This window comes from Trachemys scripta, chromosome 2 (assembly GCF_013100865.1).
Source record: "Trachemys scripta elegans isolate TJP31775 chromosome 2, CAS_Tse_1.0, whole genome shotgun sequence".
In the NCBI taxonomy this organism is placed as follows: Eukaryota; Metazoa; Chordata; order Testudines; family Emydidae; genus Trachemys; species Trachemys scripta.
In genome coordinates, this window is record NC_048299.1 from 175,844,229 (window position 1) to 175,860,216 (window position 15,988).

At 42.9% G+C, this 15,988-nt stretch overlaps 1 protein-coding gene across 1 annotated transcript in view; it reads left to right on the forward strand.

Moving 5' to 3' along the window:
• The first annotated feature begins 479 nt into the window (after positions 1–479).
• The window catches only part of MCUR1 (mitochondrial calcium uniporter regulator 1), a 32,983-nt gene continuing 17,474 nt past the window's right edge, over positions 480–15,988 (forward strand). The window contains exons 1-5 of the mRNA XM_034762371.1: positions 480–853; positions 2,906–3,028; positions 3,821–3,924; positions 12,171–12,272; positions 15,021–15,062. Coding sequence (XP_034618262.1) covers positions 763–853; positions 2,906–3,028; positions 3,821–3,924; positions 12,171–12,272; positions 15,021–15,062 — 462 coding nt within the window. The 5' untranslated portion in view covers positions 480–762. The remainder of the gene's footprint in view (positions 854–2,905; positions 3,029–3,820; positions 3,925–12,170; positions 12,273–15,020; positions 15,063–15,988) is intronic.

Genomic DNA, 15,988 nt, shown 5'->3' on the forward strand with positions numbered 1-15,988 from the left:
GGGGGCTGCTGACATATTATATGGCATCCGAAGAAGTGGGCTGTAGTCCACGAAAGCTTATGCTCTAATAAATTTGCTAGTCTCTAAGGTGCCACAAGTACTCCTGTTCTTTTGACATATTACTGTGGCTCTTTGGCAATATACATTGGTAAATTCTGGCTCCTTCTCAGGCTCAGGTTAGCCACCCTGGCATTAGCTCATAAAGCATCAGACAATGCCCAGGTGGGCGCCAGTTAACATACAGCCCCATGGCTGGCTCGTCTGCTTGCCCTTGTGTGGGGTGATCCAATACAGCAGGGGCATAGCCCGGCCCGCCTGCAGCGTTCTCCCTTGGCCAGCTCCCAGGCACTCCCCAGGCCTCAGCCACGCCTACGCCTCTGAGTTAGTCAAGGGGAGACCATGACATCACCGAGCGTCATATGGAAACGCCTCCGCGTGGCTGGCATGCGCATTGGATGCCCAACTGGGTTGGTGCCGGAATTAGGAAGCCGGGGCGCAGGGATTTGTGGCCAGAGCCCTAGTACCGCCCTCAGGCGGAGGGTGATGCGAGCGGGGGGGTCAGACTTCCGCTGTGCTTAGTCCTCCTGCTCCAGCCGCCAGGGCGGGGAGGCGGCCGCTCCGCCACCTCACGTGACATCCACGCGCCCGCGTCGTCGCCTTGGAGACTGGAAGCTGCCGGGCTTCCGCCACAAGCTTCGGGCGCACGCGCGCCCGCTAGTAACCGCCTCCGCCGCGCCGCCAGGGGGTGCGGCCCCCGGCGCCATGCTCTGGAGTAAAGGCATCAGCGGGCTCGGCGCTGCCGCCGCCGCGGGGACCGGCCGCCTGCGCCATTGCGGCCCGCGCGGGGAGCGGGGTGAGAACGGGGGTCTCGCGGGCGCCGCAGCCCGGCTGGGGAAGGGGGAGCGGGACTTCCCCGGGCCGGGGGTCCCCCCGTGTCGCGCCCAGCCCGCCGCCTGGCTCTAGCAGTTACCCCCGTGCGCCTGCGGGAGCGGCGGGATGGGCCTGTCCTGGGAGCCGGGAGGCCGCCCCGTCTGCTCCCCTCCGCCAGCTGAGCCGGGAGCCCGTGTGCGCGCTGCACCCCAGGCCCCGCAGCGCTGCGGGCCGGAGGTCTCTGCCCCCGGCCGGGGCGCTCTCCGCGCACGGGCTGCCCTCACCCCACCCTGACGGCAAAGGCGGCTTCCGGTGTGAGCTAGCGAAGGAGACCTGTGACAGGAGCCCGAGCTCTGCTGGGCTGGGCCTGCTCGTTTCCAAACGCAGTGCAACTGTACAGGCGCCTTCATCCGGGGGCCGGTGATGTGGCAAGCCGCGTTTAGTAAAACTGAGCTGGAGGGTCTCAGCTGTTGCTTCACACGAGACAATGCACCCTCCTGCGGAAATGCTGTTTTCTGCCAGCTGTAAGGAATAAATGTTTACTTTTTTTTCCAGTTATTGTTAATCCAGAAAACTACCCTGTTACACTTTGAACACTTCTACAGGAGTTTTGAATTGAACATAACTATATATTCTCTACAGTTTTGGTGGGAGTTGTTACATATAATAAAATGGGTGTCGTCTTTATCACAAGTCTTCAGTAGCCACAGCACTCCAGCCTATCTCCCGTTCCCCAGGACAATCCCATCTCCTCACACCCCATTCGAAAAAAACCAAACTGCAACAATAGCTGCTGTGTATGTTTTTAAGTTTTGTTTACAATGGTAAATATCTGATTGTGAATAAATATTTTCAGTTTGAAGGGTCATCAAGTACAGTAGAACCTCAGAGTTAGTAGTTTGTTTAACACAGTATTGTACAGTATTTGCTCCCCCTCCTTCCACTGCCTGATTGCATAGTTCCAGTTCCAAATGAGGGGTGTGGTTGACCAGTCAGTTTGTAACTCCGAGGTCCTATTGTATTTCAATAAATAATAGGAACTAACTGCTAATGAAGTAAGAGCAGATCTCTGCTTAAAACACTGCAGCGATGCAACTGTACCAGTGCAGCGGCGTCACTGTAGCACTTCAGTGAAGACACGACTATGCTGGGGGAGAACTTCTCACATGAGCGTAGTAATCCACCTCCGCAAGAGGTGGTAGCTATATTAACAGGAGAAGCCCTCATAGCATTGTCTACACCTGGGGTTACGTTGGAATAACTGTGTCGCTCAGGGGATGTGGGTTTTTCACACTCTTGGTGACATAGTTACACCAATGTAAATTTATAGTGTAGGTCTGGCCTAAGATTGTGAACCTAGTCCTCAAAGATACCAAGTGCCCTCCACTCCCACTGACTTGAGTAGGTGCTGATGGCATTATTTAAACCCTAATCCAGCAAACATCTGTGTGTGTGTGTGTAAGCCTCATTTACACCTAAAATTTAGGTTGACCTAGCTACGTCACTTAGGAGCGTAAAAAATTCACACCGTGTGAGAGATGTAGTTAAGCTGACCTAAGCCCCAGTGTAGTCACCGCTAGGTCAATGAAAGAATTCTGTCAGCTACTGCGTCTTAAGGGGGTGTGCTCTCTGTTGCTATAGTAAATGTCTACACTACAGTGGCAGAGCAATTACACTGCTGTACTACTTGTAATGTGGCTTTATGCATGAGTAGTCCCACTGAGTTCAGCAAGATTACTCAGAAGGGTAATACGATACTAGAAAGTGCTCAGATACCATGGTGATGGCGTACAACTGTATTAAAAAGGTGAACAGAATAGCTGACTGCAAGGTGCTTTGCAGTCTAACTCCAGAATCCTGAGCATGTTGCAATAATGTATGTTGGGGGAGATTAGCATTACTTTAATTTGCTATAAAATTTAATAAATTTTAGTTATTGAAAGCATGTAGTGAACTTCTTACAGGAATAAAAGTGTCTTAGTGAATGTACTTTCATTTCATATTGACACTAACTTGTATGTGGTTTTTTTTGTAGACTTAAGCATCTCTGTGGCATCATCTTTACAAACTCACAGTGTCAAGGGGAAATTTTCCTTATCAGGGAGTAGAAAGCTATTCTTTGACACCCATGCTCTAGTGTGCCTGTTGGAAGAAAATGGTAACTTTTCTGTTACAAATTATTCAAATATATAGAGTTATCTATAACTTATTTCTGCTGTATGATTTCATTATCATTTAAGAGTACTAAACTTGTGCAATTATTTCCCTGTCTCACTTAATTTAAAAGTGTTATTCTTAGTGAGATAGCTTTTATAAAGATTGCTTAAAAGGACACTATTAAGATCAAATTTTGACCTTTGTTATTTTGGATTTACATCTGTGTAACTGAGGTCAGAAACTGGCCAGGCCTGCTATATAACACTTAATTAACTCTTACATACCTTATAATTGCCCTTCTTCTGTATTTTTTTTTTAATTCTCATCCATAATATTGTATCACTGCCTTTATTATGAACCTGCAAATGTTGAAAGTACTTCTTGGGGGATTATTGTTTTGCAAAATATCTTAGTAGAATGTTGCAACTGTTACAAAAATCTGCAGTAGTGAGTTAAATCATAATACACTTCACTTTACATATTGTTATATTTTACAGAGTCTCAAAGACTGGTAGACCTAAAACAGACCAACTAGCTTTGTTCTGATTTATTGGATTGTGCATACCTTTTACATTTTTCTGAACAAGTAGTGTACTAAAATCAGATTCCTGCTCTTGAAGAGGTTGTAACTTTCAATAACGTGCTTGTTCAAAAAAAACTAAGCAGGCATGAAAGAGAGAATATGACATTCTCATCTGTACCCACATCTGTTTTAATAAATAAAATACCAGCATCCTATATTGTTGTTGAGGGATAGTGCTGAACATGTTTTGCTGTATTTTGTTTTGCTTAGGGTTCACTACTCAGCAATCAGAGATCATTGTATCTGCATTAGTGAAAATTATGAATACCAACATGGATGTGATTTACAAGGACATGGTCACCAAAGTACAGCAGGTGAGATACAAGAAGGTGTTGGAGTTAAAGAAAACCAAAATTTAATGTTTCTACTAGTAAAACATAACCTGGTGTTTAAGGAATGACTGTGCTTCAAATTGTACCTTACATTTTCAACAGCAAAGAAATTTGGGTTTAAAAATACAATGTAAGCATCCCTATATATCTTCTGGGTGTTTTCAGACTGGATACTTGATTTATATTTAGTTTTGAGGCCTGATTTTTTCCCCTATTCTCAAATACACAAACAAGTGTTGCTATGGATTTTGAATTTCAACTATTGTGATTCAGTGCACAGGCCAGATGCACACTTTTCAAGCTCAAGTGCAATACATGCCCTCATTTTTGGGTTGAAATGGTAATTGACTAGAGAATTTTTGGGTAAGAGACTGAGATAGATGAGGTATGTGACACACACAAATTGACTGGCATATGAGGTATAGCGAATAGTGCAAGTCTTCCCAAGAAGGACAAACCCATTTGCTATCACAAAGTAGTAAGTGTTTTCTCAGTTTTCTTTGAGTGATTGCACTTGTCCATTCCACTGTAGGCATTCGTGCACTCCAGTGCACAGTTCTCAGAGAGATTTTCCCTTAGTGGTATCCATTGGGGCATCACAAGTTCTGTTTGCTGCCTCACACCTATGCATAGGCATAAGGGTCAAGCTGCCCCGACCCCCCTCATTTCCTTCCCATCACCCATGATGGTTATTAGTTTCCTGTTCTTGCTTCTTCAATTTTTAGTCAAATCCTATAAATACAGTACACCCTCGCTATAATAAACACGTTGGGATCCAAGCCATTTGTTCATTATAGCCAGGGGTTTGTTATAGCAAAAGAGTGCCAGTGAGGGTGGGGTGGCTGACAGTTCCTCCAGCCCTGCAGCTGCAGCAGGCCTCGAAGTGGAATCCAGGGTCCAGCTTCATTATAGCTGAAGGTTCGTTATTATGAAGGGCATTATAGCGAGGGTGTACTATAGTAATCGTTGTATAGTTAGTGTAGTTTAATAGGTAGTCAGTTTAAAAAAAAAATGTTATTTTGTGTGGTTCTGGCGCCCTGTCTCTGTACCAGCCTTGGTACTGGAGCTATACCATACTTTCTGGGTTTCAAGCCCTGCCATTCTTATCATGAGGCAGTGCCTAATAGTAACCCTCATCCCAGCTGCCTTAAGTGCATGAGTGACCAGTGTGCCATTTGCAAAGCCTTCAAGTCCCATTCTAAAAAAGGCAGAGCAACCAGACTAAAAGATTTGCTGCTCAAATTGGCACTATATCCTCCATTTGAGCTGTCTATCTTGGTCTAAGTACTGAGCACCTTGGTGTTGGCCAGTAGCACACCTCTGGCACTACCAGTACTGAAAGGCAGATTGGTGTTGCTGATACTGAGGAAGAGGCATTGGAAATCAGACTGTGTGCCAGGTTCACTGGAAGATGTGAAGAGGTTGAGTTCTTCTAAAGACACAGGAGTGTGTTCAAGGAGGAACCGCTCCCCAGAGCATGCCTCTAAATGGGAATTTACTGACTCCAGAGCTTAGTATCGGCCTGCTGAGACCAGCTCCCAAAGCACCTTCATTGGCGTCTCCTTGCAGCATGGTACCACAGAGTGTCTTCCTGGTGCCATCTACTCCTGAGCATTTGAGGCTGCAAGAGAGTTGCTAAATCTCTCAGTGCTGTCATCATCATCATCAGTTCAAGAGACTCACCTGGCACCGGTGCTCAATGTGCCACCGTCAGTGCCTTAACCTCTGCACCAGGCAATTCCATTGGGTTCAACCATCAGAGTATTGATTAAAGGGGTACTGTCTAGGGGACAGCCACAAGATGATCTTCTCTGCTCCCCTTTCTTCAGACTCTGAATCTTCTTCACTGGTACCAATGGGTGTGGCACTGTCATGGTCACAAGAAGAGGCATCTCCTTCATCAGACTCTGAAGTGGGATCCTGTGTAGCCCAACCTAACCAGTCCCACCATCAGGAGTATGTCACCTGCCTGACATGGGTTCAGCCTTAGTTCCAGAAAGGGGTTTATAGAAGGGACTCTTGGGCTGCACACAGTTGGGGGCTGGAGCCATAGCAGTAGCCCTTCTGGAGCCTGTGGGGCTTCCTCCCTCATTCGAGAGCGTTTCTACAGCCACCTTAGTAGGCTCCATCTACTGGTCATTGGGTGCATCAGTGCCAAAAGCACCCTATCATCAGTACTGAGCCTTGCTCTTAACAGATTCGGGATCCCTCTCATGACCAGCCCCCAATACTGGTGGCATCCTCTTCTTCGTCTCCTGATGAGGCAGTTTTGGTGGAGCCTCTTTATCTGCCTTCTGATTATTTTAAGACCTATCAGAAACGGTTGAGGAGGATGGCTATGGACTTAGACATCCACCCAGAGGAGGCCTGGGAAAAATCATATAAGCTAGTGGACATTTTGACATCTGCATCTCCAACCAGAATAGCCTCATTTATAGGGAGAGCTATCTTCGAGCCTACCAAGGTCCTCTGGCAGACCCTAGCTTCCCTGCCTCTGACTGCAGAAAGAACAAAGAGGAAGTACTGTGTTCCCTTTCAGGGGGTTCAAGCACTGTGTAATCACCCCCCTCCAGATTCCCTTGTTGTGGCATCAGCCAATGAGAAAGAGAGACAGACAGGACACAAGGCAACAACTCCCAAAAATTGGGGAGAAGAAGCTGGGCTACTTGGGAGGAAGATTTATTCCAAAGAAATAAACAGCATCATATTGCAAACCAGTAAGCTTTGCTGGGGTGCTACAATTTCATCCTGTGGGATATGGTTTCAAAGACAAGCTCCCAGACAAGGTGAAACAGGAGTTCCAGTGTTTGATAGAGGAGGGCAAGTTGGTTGCCAGAATGGCTCTGCAGGCAGGTCTTGATGCAGCAGATTCTCTAGCTTGCAGCATGGCCTCCGCTATCATGATGAGGCACTCATCCTGGTTACACTCTTCTGGCCTCCCTACAGAAGTACAACAGACAATCCAGGAATTATCTTTTGAAGGGCAATAGCACTTCTCACAAAAGACGGACAAGACTCTGCATACTCTCACGGGCTCTAGATCAGCCCTGAAATCCCTGGGCATTTGTACCTCAGCAGTGAAGCGGGAGACCTTTTGTTCTCATTAGTCCAGAATTTTTGGGAGGGTTGCCTCTCAAGCCCAAGATCTGTCAAGGAAAAGGAGCAGAGGTTACAAAAGGCGCCCACCACTGCCCTCTGCTTTAGCAGCCACCAGTTCATCAAGGCAGGCAGCATCTTCCAAGAGCTCACTTTGATGGGTAGGTCAAGAGCATGCTACTGGTCTAAGAGTGCCTTCTTTTTCTTTTACAATTTTTTCAAACTGCCTGTCCCACTTCTGTTGTCATTGGGCCCACATCACAACAGATTGGTGGGTTCTAAGCATGGTGGCAGTGAGATATAGGCTCCAATTTATTTCTTCCTCTCCATCCGTCTTCCCCGTCCCTCTTCAGAGACCCCTCTCATGAAGCAGAATTATTACAAGAAATACAATCACTTCTCTTTGTAGAGTGGTCCCTCCTTTGTTCAGGGGAAAGGGACTTTACTCCCAGTACTTCCTGATCCCAAAGGCAAAAGGGAGTCTAGATCTAAGGCAGTTAAACAAGTTATTACAAAAATCAGAATTCCAGATGGTCACTCTAGCTTCCATAATCCCTTCCCTGGAGCTGGGGGACTGATATGCTGCTCTTGACTTAAAGGACACCTACTTTCACATGGCGATTCATCAGAGCCACAGAAAATTTCTGAGATTAATTGTCAGCAGTTGACATTATTAGGCCACGTCTACACTACCCACCGGATCGGATCGGCGGGTAGTAATCGATCTATCGCGTCTCATCTAGACGCGATAAATCGATCCCCGAATCGACGCCCGTACTCCACCTCAGCAGGAGGAGTAAGCGGAGTCGATGGGGGAGCCGCAGCGGTCGACTTGCCGCTATGAGGATGGCCAGGTAAGTCGAACTAAGATGCTTCAACGTAGCTGAAGTTGCATATCTTCCTTCCCTCCCTCCCTCTCTCCTCCCCCCCTCCCCCCCGTGTAGACCAGCCCTTAGTTTACAATGGTTCCCTTTTAGTCTCTTGGCTGCACCACTTGTTTTTCAAAGTGCATGGCAGTAGAAGAAGTTTTCCTCTAGAGGTCGTGGTCATATAGTCCCTTACTTAGATGACTGCCTGATGAGAGGTCAATCCAGGTCGCAGATGATGTCCAGTATAAGCATAATCTGATCCACCTTCAATGCACTTGGCCTACTGATCAACTCAGAAAAGTCAGTCCTATCTGTGGTACAGAATTCATTGGAGTGAAGTCGTGGACTCTACAGCAGCCAGGACCTTACTATTGCAAACAAGGATTCAGGCAATGCAGAACCTCATTCTGGATTTAAGGGCTTATCCTCTCACCCCGGAGTGGAAGTTTAGGCACAAGGCAGAGTTCACTTATGTGGTCCAGTACTTCAGACTGTGTCTCAGACTCCTTCAAGGCTGGTTGGCAGAGGTGTATTCTCTAAAAAAGCACCATATAGATATGTTAATGCACATACCAAGTCACATCTTATCTTCCCTAGATTGGTAGAAAGACCCAATCAACATCTGCAAGGAAGTTCCTTTCACCCCGCCTCAACAATCTCTTACTTTAGTCAGACCTGGGCTGGGGCGGGGCTCATGTGGGACCCCTGCAGATGCAAGTCTCTGATCTCCCCAAGATCTCAGCCTACATGTAAACATCAAGGAGTTTTGCTTACCTTGTATGACATTCCTTCCTCTCATTAGGGGAAGGGGAATATTGGTGCCAACCAACAATATGACCGCCATGTTTTATATAAACAAATGGGGGGGAGCCCCATCTAGGGTGACCAGACAGCAAATGTGAAAAATCGGGACGGGGTGGGGGGTAATAGGAGCCTATATAAGAAAAAGACACAAAAATTGGGACTGTCCCTATAAAATCGGGATATCTGGTCACCCTAACCCCATCTCCACTACTTTGTTGGGAAGCAATACTCCTCTAGGACTTCTGCAATGACACCTTTATGCTTCAAAAAACAGCGCACCTCCTGAGGATTTGGAATATGCTAGCAGATCACCTGAGCAGGTTTTTTAATGATCACCATGTGTAGTCCCTTTGCCCAGATGTAACAAGGTCCATTTTCCAGCTCTGGGGAACTCCCCAAATGGATCCCTTTGCAACAAAGGACAACACAAAATTTCATCCGTTATGCTTCAGAGCAGAACTGAGCCTGAGTTCATTAACAGATGCTTTTCTACTGCTGGGTCAGAGGGTCTGCTGTACGCTTTTCTCCCTCTCTCTCTTGCTCCAAAGTTCTGTACACGGCCAACCAGGATAAGGCCTGTCTCGCAGCGATTGCCTTGGCATGGCCCCATCAACAGTGGTTTTCACATCTCTTGGACCTCCCAATCAGTCCCTCACTATTACTCCCACTTCACACAGACCTGATTTCTCAGAAGTATGGCTGCCTCCTCCACCCCAATCTTCAGGCCCTTCACCTGAACGCCTGGCGACTTCGCGGTTAACTTCAGTGGAGGTGTCCTACTCTAGAGAGATGCAGGAGGTACTGCTGAATAGCAGTAGAAAACCATCAACTAGGACAATTTATCTTGATAAATGGGAGAGGTTTTCCATCTGGTTGAAGCTGAAAGGGATCTCCTCTATTCTTGCTTAGTCCAGCCTATGCTGAATAGATCTTTTATATCTGAAATATCAAGGATTGGCAATTAGCTCAATCACATTACACCTAGTGGCTGTATTGGCATTCCACCCTCATGTGGATAACCACTCCCTTTTTTCCAAACCGATAACTGTAAGATTTTTAAAGGGTTTTGACAGGCTGTTCTACCATGGAGCCTGAATCTAGTCTTTAACAAAGCTGATGGGTCCCCACTTTGAGCAATTAGTGTCCTGTTTTCTGTTGCACCTTTCAGTGAAGATAGTGTTTTTAGTAGCCATTACATCAGCTGGGAGAGTTGAAAGCACTAGTATCAGATTCTCCGTTTATGATTTCTAACACAGATAAACTCTACCTTCGTCCCCATCTAAGCTTGTGTACAAAAGTGGTCTCCACTTTTCAGATCAACCAAGCAGTTTTCTTACCAACCTTCTTCCCAAAGCCTCACCGTAATAAGGGAGAGGAGAGATTGCACACCCTAGATCTCAGAAGAGCTGTAGTATTTTATCTAGAACAGACTAAACTTTTCCATTCTTTGTTTAAATTGTTTATTGCTTTTGCAGTCAGAATGAAAGGTTGTCCTGTTTCCACGCAAAGGAGTTTGTCATGGATATCCAGTTATATTCACCTGCGTTATGAGTTGGCTAACCCCACATAGAGTACTGAGACATTGACTAGATCTCAAGCAACTTCTGTGACATTTCTGGCTAACATGCACATTTGCAAGGTGGCAACTTGGTCATCATGTCACGCTTTTGCTTCTTGCTAAGCAGTCTCTCAGCAATCTAGAAACCATGCTAAATTTGGACAAGAAGTCCTGTTCAAATAGATCCTGAATCAGTGTTGCTGGAGGTGCGTTAGTACCCCCTGGCTTGAAGTGTTTTCCATCACATACAGGATATGATTTGTCACTATGATTATTTCCTGAAACTCATGGATTATTCTTCATGTCCTCCACAGCTATCCAGGGCAGTTCTTTGTGTCTTGAATTTTTTTGGAGGGAGGTTCTGGGAAGACCCCAGACCTATTTGCAGCTGGAAGTAGACCAGTAGTGCTAGGGTTGCTCAAAGCACCCTCCCAGCCACCAGCAAATGGCTTATAGAAGCTAGCTCATCTCTAGCCTTTGGTCACAAGGGGTGACTCAATGGCATAAGAAAGTTTGTTCTAGTAATATGAATGTCTGAGAGCAAGGAATTTTTGTGTTCTAATTATGGCTCTGATGCTGACTTCCTCTGTGGACTTGGTCATATCATATAGCCTCTCTTCCTTAGCATCCTCATATATAGCATGGGGGGAAATATTTACCTCCATTACTACCTGGATGGTGTAAAAACGAATGTTAGTATAGTTATAGAAAAATGCCTACAATTACAGAAAGAACTGGAGAGGATGAAAGATAGAGTAAAACAGGTGGGAGCAGGCCACCTTTCTCCACTTTTTGTGTTCTCTGTCCTGTTTGCTGTCCTCAGTGAAATTGAAAATATGTATAAGATAATTCTGCTTATTTAAAATAAACACAGGGAAGACATCAGGATTTAGGCATTGTTTAATATTTCACTTAGATTAAACTTTGAAGTACTACTGCTATTGACACGTCTTCATAACCAGAGCCAGTTGATGGTCATCATTGGCTGTAACAATAAAAAAAAAAAGAAAAATGCAAGTTATCATTGCTTTGTATTGGTGTGACTAATGGACCTGTTGAGCACTCCTGAGTAGTTGCAGCACCTAAATTGTATTCTCTGGAGTGCTGAAGTAAGCATTCTTGAAACTGGTATCTTGAATTTGGCTGAAGTAGGAAAGAACATTTTACTGAAGTGCTGTCTTCATATGCTGTTGTGTGCATCTTTTTGTATTTTATTGTAAGAGGAAAAGAGCAGTTTGTCGCAAGTTCTTATTCGTATTCTAGGTTAAGTACATCCCTACAGTAAAATGCCCTCTCTTATTTGACTTGGTACAGTATTGGTCTTTTGGCCTCGAGATGAAAACCTTGTCTTTGCTTCTGGGACCTTGAAGTGAAAAAAAATTCTCTAAGTTACATGTATTCATTAGTCTGCAGACATTACAGCTGGCAGGTGCAATATGACTGATATGGTCTGAATGCACTTCTTTCCCCATATCCTCTCCAGCTCTTTGCATCACTGGAGCCACTAGTTGCTTTAATGTTACAACACCACACATACAGCTGCAGCAGGAAGAGAAAGAAAAGCCGAAAATGTGAAGAGAGGAACTACCAGTGATATTACAATTCCACCAACCTGTAGATGTTTCAGAAATAGCTAGAGGTTTGTGCTAGCTCTAAAATTTAGCTAGCTTCTGAGCTTAAATTAGCCATCTTATGTTACCACATTCATTTAAAAAATGTGTGTTCCATATCCAGAATGAAAATTGGTCAGTCTAAGATGGCTGGATCCCAAGTCTCAATTAAGTGACACAGACACTGAAATAATAGCGTTTTAAATACTATATTTGTACACAAGTGAGAACTTTTTTAGGATGTTGCAATTGTTATGGTATGGTATTGAATTTTTCTTTCTTCTTTCAAAGGAAATCACTCTTCAGCAAATAATGTCTCATATTAGTGGTGTGAAAAAGGATATGATTATCTTAGAAAAGAGTGAATTTTCAGCACTCCGAGCTGAAAATGAGGTAAAAAACACATATGCAAACTACAGTAGCACTGTTTTTTTTGTATACCACATAGAGAAGTGGTTCTCAACTTTTTCCATACCATGACTTCATGTTACAACAGAAAAAAGCTTTGAGATGCCCCTCCCAATTTGCCATAAAGTAAGGGAAGGTGGTCATGAGCCCCAGGTTGAGAACACATAGCTTAGAGAAAAGCCATGCATCAAGCTATGTTGTTGTGTTTTAAAACTTCTCTGTGTTGGGAGGAGGGGAGGGAAAGCCAAGAGTAGAGGAATCATAGTATCAAGTGTGGAGATTTGCTTGCAGAGCTCCCAGTAACCTGAAGAAGTAGTAATATAATATAATTAATCATTTACAGCATTAAAAAATTTGATCCAGTAGTAGTTATATAATCCATAGTTGAATCCATGTCTTATAAGATTTTTAGGCTCCTTTGCGGACAGAATTAAAACGCTCCTGGCATATTTCAGATATCCATTGCTCCTCTTCCTAGAAGCTGAGCATATCCTTTTGCTGTATAGGGACCCTGTCAGTCAGTCCAAAGAAGTGAAATTAGTCTGCTGAAGAGGAGGAATCTTTACCATCTGGTTGGCAGATGCGGTTTAACAAATTTACAGCGAGCAAAATGATGTTGAAAGAAACCTTGTAGAGCATGGTAGGTTGTTAACAATTATGCCAAAGGTCACAATTAAAGGAAACAAAATAGAAGATATTCTGTTGGCTGTTGAGAAGGGAAGATTTGTTTATCCTTAATCTCATATATTTAGAGGTGAATGAACAAGGAAAAAATAATGGGACTGTTTACTTAAGGTGCTTCTGAACTGTGTTTAACATACATAAATTGGAAACACAATTTATTAGGGCTGTTGATTAATCGCAGTTAACTCACACAATTAACTCAAAAAAATTAATCGTGATTAATCGCAGTTTTAATTGCACTGTTAAACAAAAGAATACCAATTGAAATGTATTAAATATTTTGGATGTTTTTCTACACTTTCATATATATTGTATTCAGTGTACATTATTTTTTATTATAATTTTTATTGTGCAAATATTTGTAAACAAAAGAAATTGTATTTTTCAATTCACCTTGTACAAGTACTGTAGTGCAATCTTTGTCGTGAAAGTGCAATTTACAAATGTAGAGATATTTTGTTATATAACTGCACTCAAAACAAAACAATGTAAAACATCAGAGCCTACGAGTCCACTCAGTCCTACTTTTGTTCAACCAGTCGCTAAGACAAACAAGTTGTTTACATTTTCAGGAGATAATGCTGCCCTCTTCTTGTTTACAATGTCGCCTGAAAGTGAGAACAGGTGTTCTCATGGCACTGTCAGTGTCGCAAGATATTTACGTGCCAGATGCGCTAAAGATTCATATATCACTTCAAGCTTCAACACCATTCCAGGGGGCATTTGTCCATGCTGATGACAAGTTCTGCTCGATAACAATCCAAAGCAGTGCAGACTGACGCATGTTCATTATTATTTTCTGAGTCAGATGCTACTAGCAGAAGGTTGATTTTCTTTTTTGGTGTTTCGGGTTCTGTAGTTTCCGCACTGGAGTGTTGCTCTTTTAAGACTTCTGAAAGCATGCTCCGCACCTCGTCCCTCTCAGATTTTGGAAGGCGCTTAAGATTCTTAAACCTTGGATCGAGTGCTGTAGCTATCTTTAGAAATCTCACATTGGTACCTTCTTTCTGTTTTGTGAAATCTGCAGTGAAAGTGTTCTTAAAATGAACAACATGGGTTGGGTCATCATGCTAGACTGCTATAACATGAAATATATGGCAGAATGCGGGTAAAACAGAGCAGGGGATATACAATTCTCCCCCCAAGGAGTTGTCACAAATTTAATTAATGCATTATTTTTTTAACAAGTGTCATCAGCATGGAATCATGTCCTCTGGAATGGTGGCTGAAGCATGAAGGGGCATATGAATGTTTAGCATTGGTATTAGTAAATACCTTGCAATTCCAGCTACAACAGTGCCATGAGAATGCCTGTTCTCACTTTCAGGTGACATTGGAAACAAGAAGTGGGCACCATTATCTCCTGCAAATGTAAACAAGCGAGCGATCTGAGCGATTGGCTGAACAAAAAATAGGACTGAGTGGATTTACAGGCTCTAAAATTTTACATTGTTTTATTTTTGAATGCAGTTTTTTTTGTACATAATTCTACATTTGTAAATTCAACTTTCATGATAGAGATTGCCGTACAGTATACTTGTATTAGGTGAATTGAAATACTATTTCTTTTTTTACAGTGCAAATACCTGTAATCAAAAATAAAGTAAGCACTGTACACTTTGTATTCTGTGTTGTAATTGAAATCAATATATTTGAAAATGTAGAAAGCAGCCAAAACTATTTAAATAAATAGTATTCTATTATTGTTTAACAGTGCACTTAATCGCAATTAACTTTTTTAATCGCTTGACAGCCTTACAATTTATTAAACTGGAACCCTTAAAAAAACAATTCTGGAGTGTTAATAGCAGAAAGAAGCTGTAGATACACATGCTTCTTAAAAAGTGTTTTTGCAGAAATAACTAATTGATACTGTAACCTGTCTCACATTTGCTAGGACTAGACAATCTATAAAATGAAAAGGAAATCAGAAATATTCATAGTTTATTGATCATTAATACAGTGCTAGTAGCTGTAATGCAGATTCACCAGTACTCTTAGGACTTTTATTTATATGTACTTTTTTTTTTTTTTTTTTTTTTTTTTAAGAAAATAAAACTTGAACTCCAGCTGCTAAAGAAGCAAGTAATGGTAAGATACATTATTTATATTACTACTTAGATGCAATATGACTATAATGAACATGAAGAATTTAGAGAGCCATTTTAAATATCTATCTTGTTCGCTTTTAAAAGGCTTTTACTCATCTCTGCTACTAAAGTGCTTAGTTGTTGTGCTGCAGGTACCTTGTATGGGGGACTGAAATCTCCAAATCCTGGAGACTGCAGCAAAGGCAGCTTCATGTATGTATTCTTAGTGGTACTTGAAACTATTAAAACCTAAAAATATGTTTTAAATCGGATTTATTTTTCACTGTCTTAGCAGTTTTCCTTTATTTGCATTTCATTGATTGAATTAAGAAAGTGTCAGTTGCAGTTCCATGGTTAAGGCTAAAGTGACCAGACAGCAAATGTGAAAAGTCAGGACGGGGGCAGGAGGTAATAGGAGCCTATATAAGAAAAAGACCCAAAAATCGGGACTGTCCCTATAAAATCGGGACATCTGGTCACCCTAGTTCAGGCTGAATTGAGTTCTGCTCTTAAGGCCACTTTGTTACCTATGAAATTGCATGGCATCATCCACAAATTTACAGCATTTACTCTTTGGGCACAGAATTGGTTTTCTGAGAATCTGCAAGTAAATTGGTTTATTTGAGTTAATTTTAATTTAAAAATAGTTTTTTATGAAATTTAACCCCATGTGCCAGACCATGTTTTTATCCAAATGATTGTAATAACAGAAAAATGAAAATTCTCTTCAAACTTCCCATATAATTACATTTTACTGAAGTTGAGTATACAGACTACATGAAAAGGTTTTTTTGTTTGTTTGTTTTTTCAGGGTTAATGGTCCTTTTAGTGCTGTTCTAAGTTTAAGTTTGTAGTACCTGGGACACAAAAAATGTTCTCAGCTTCATTGGATGGACATGTTACATTGCCCTGGATCTGCTATGTCAG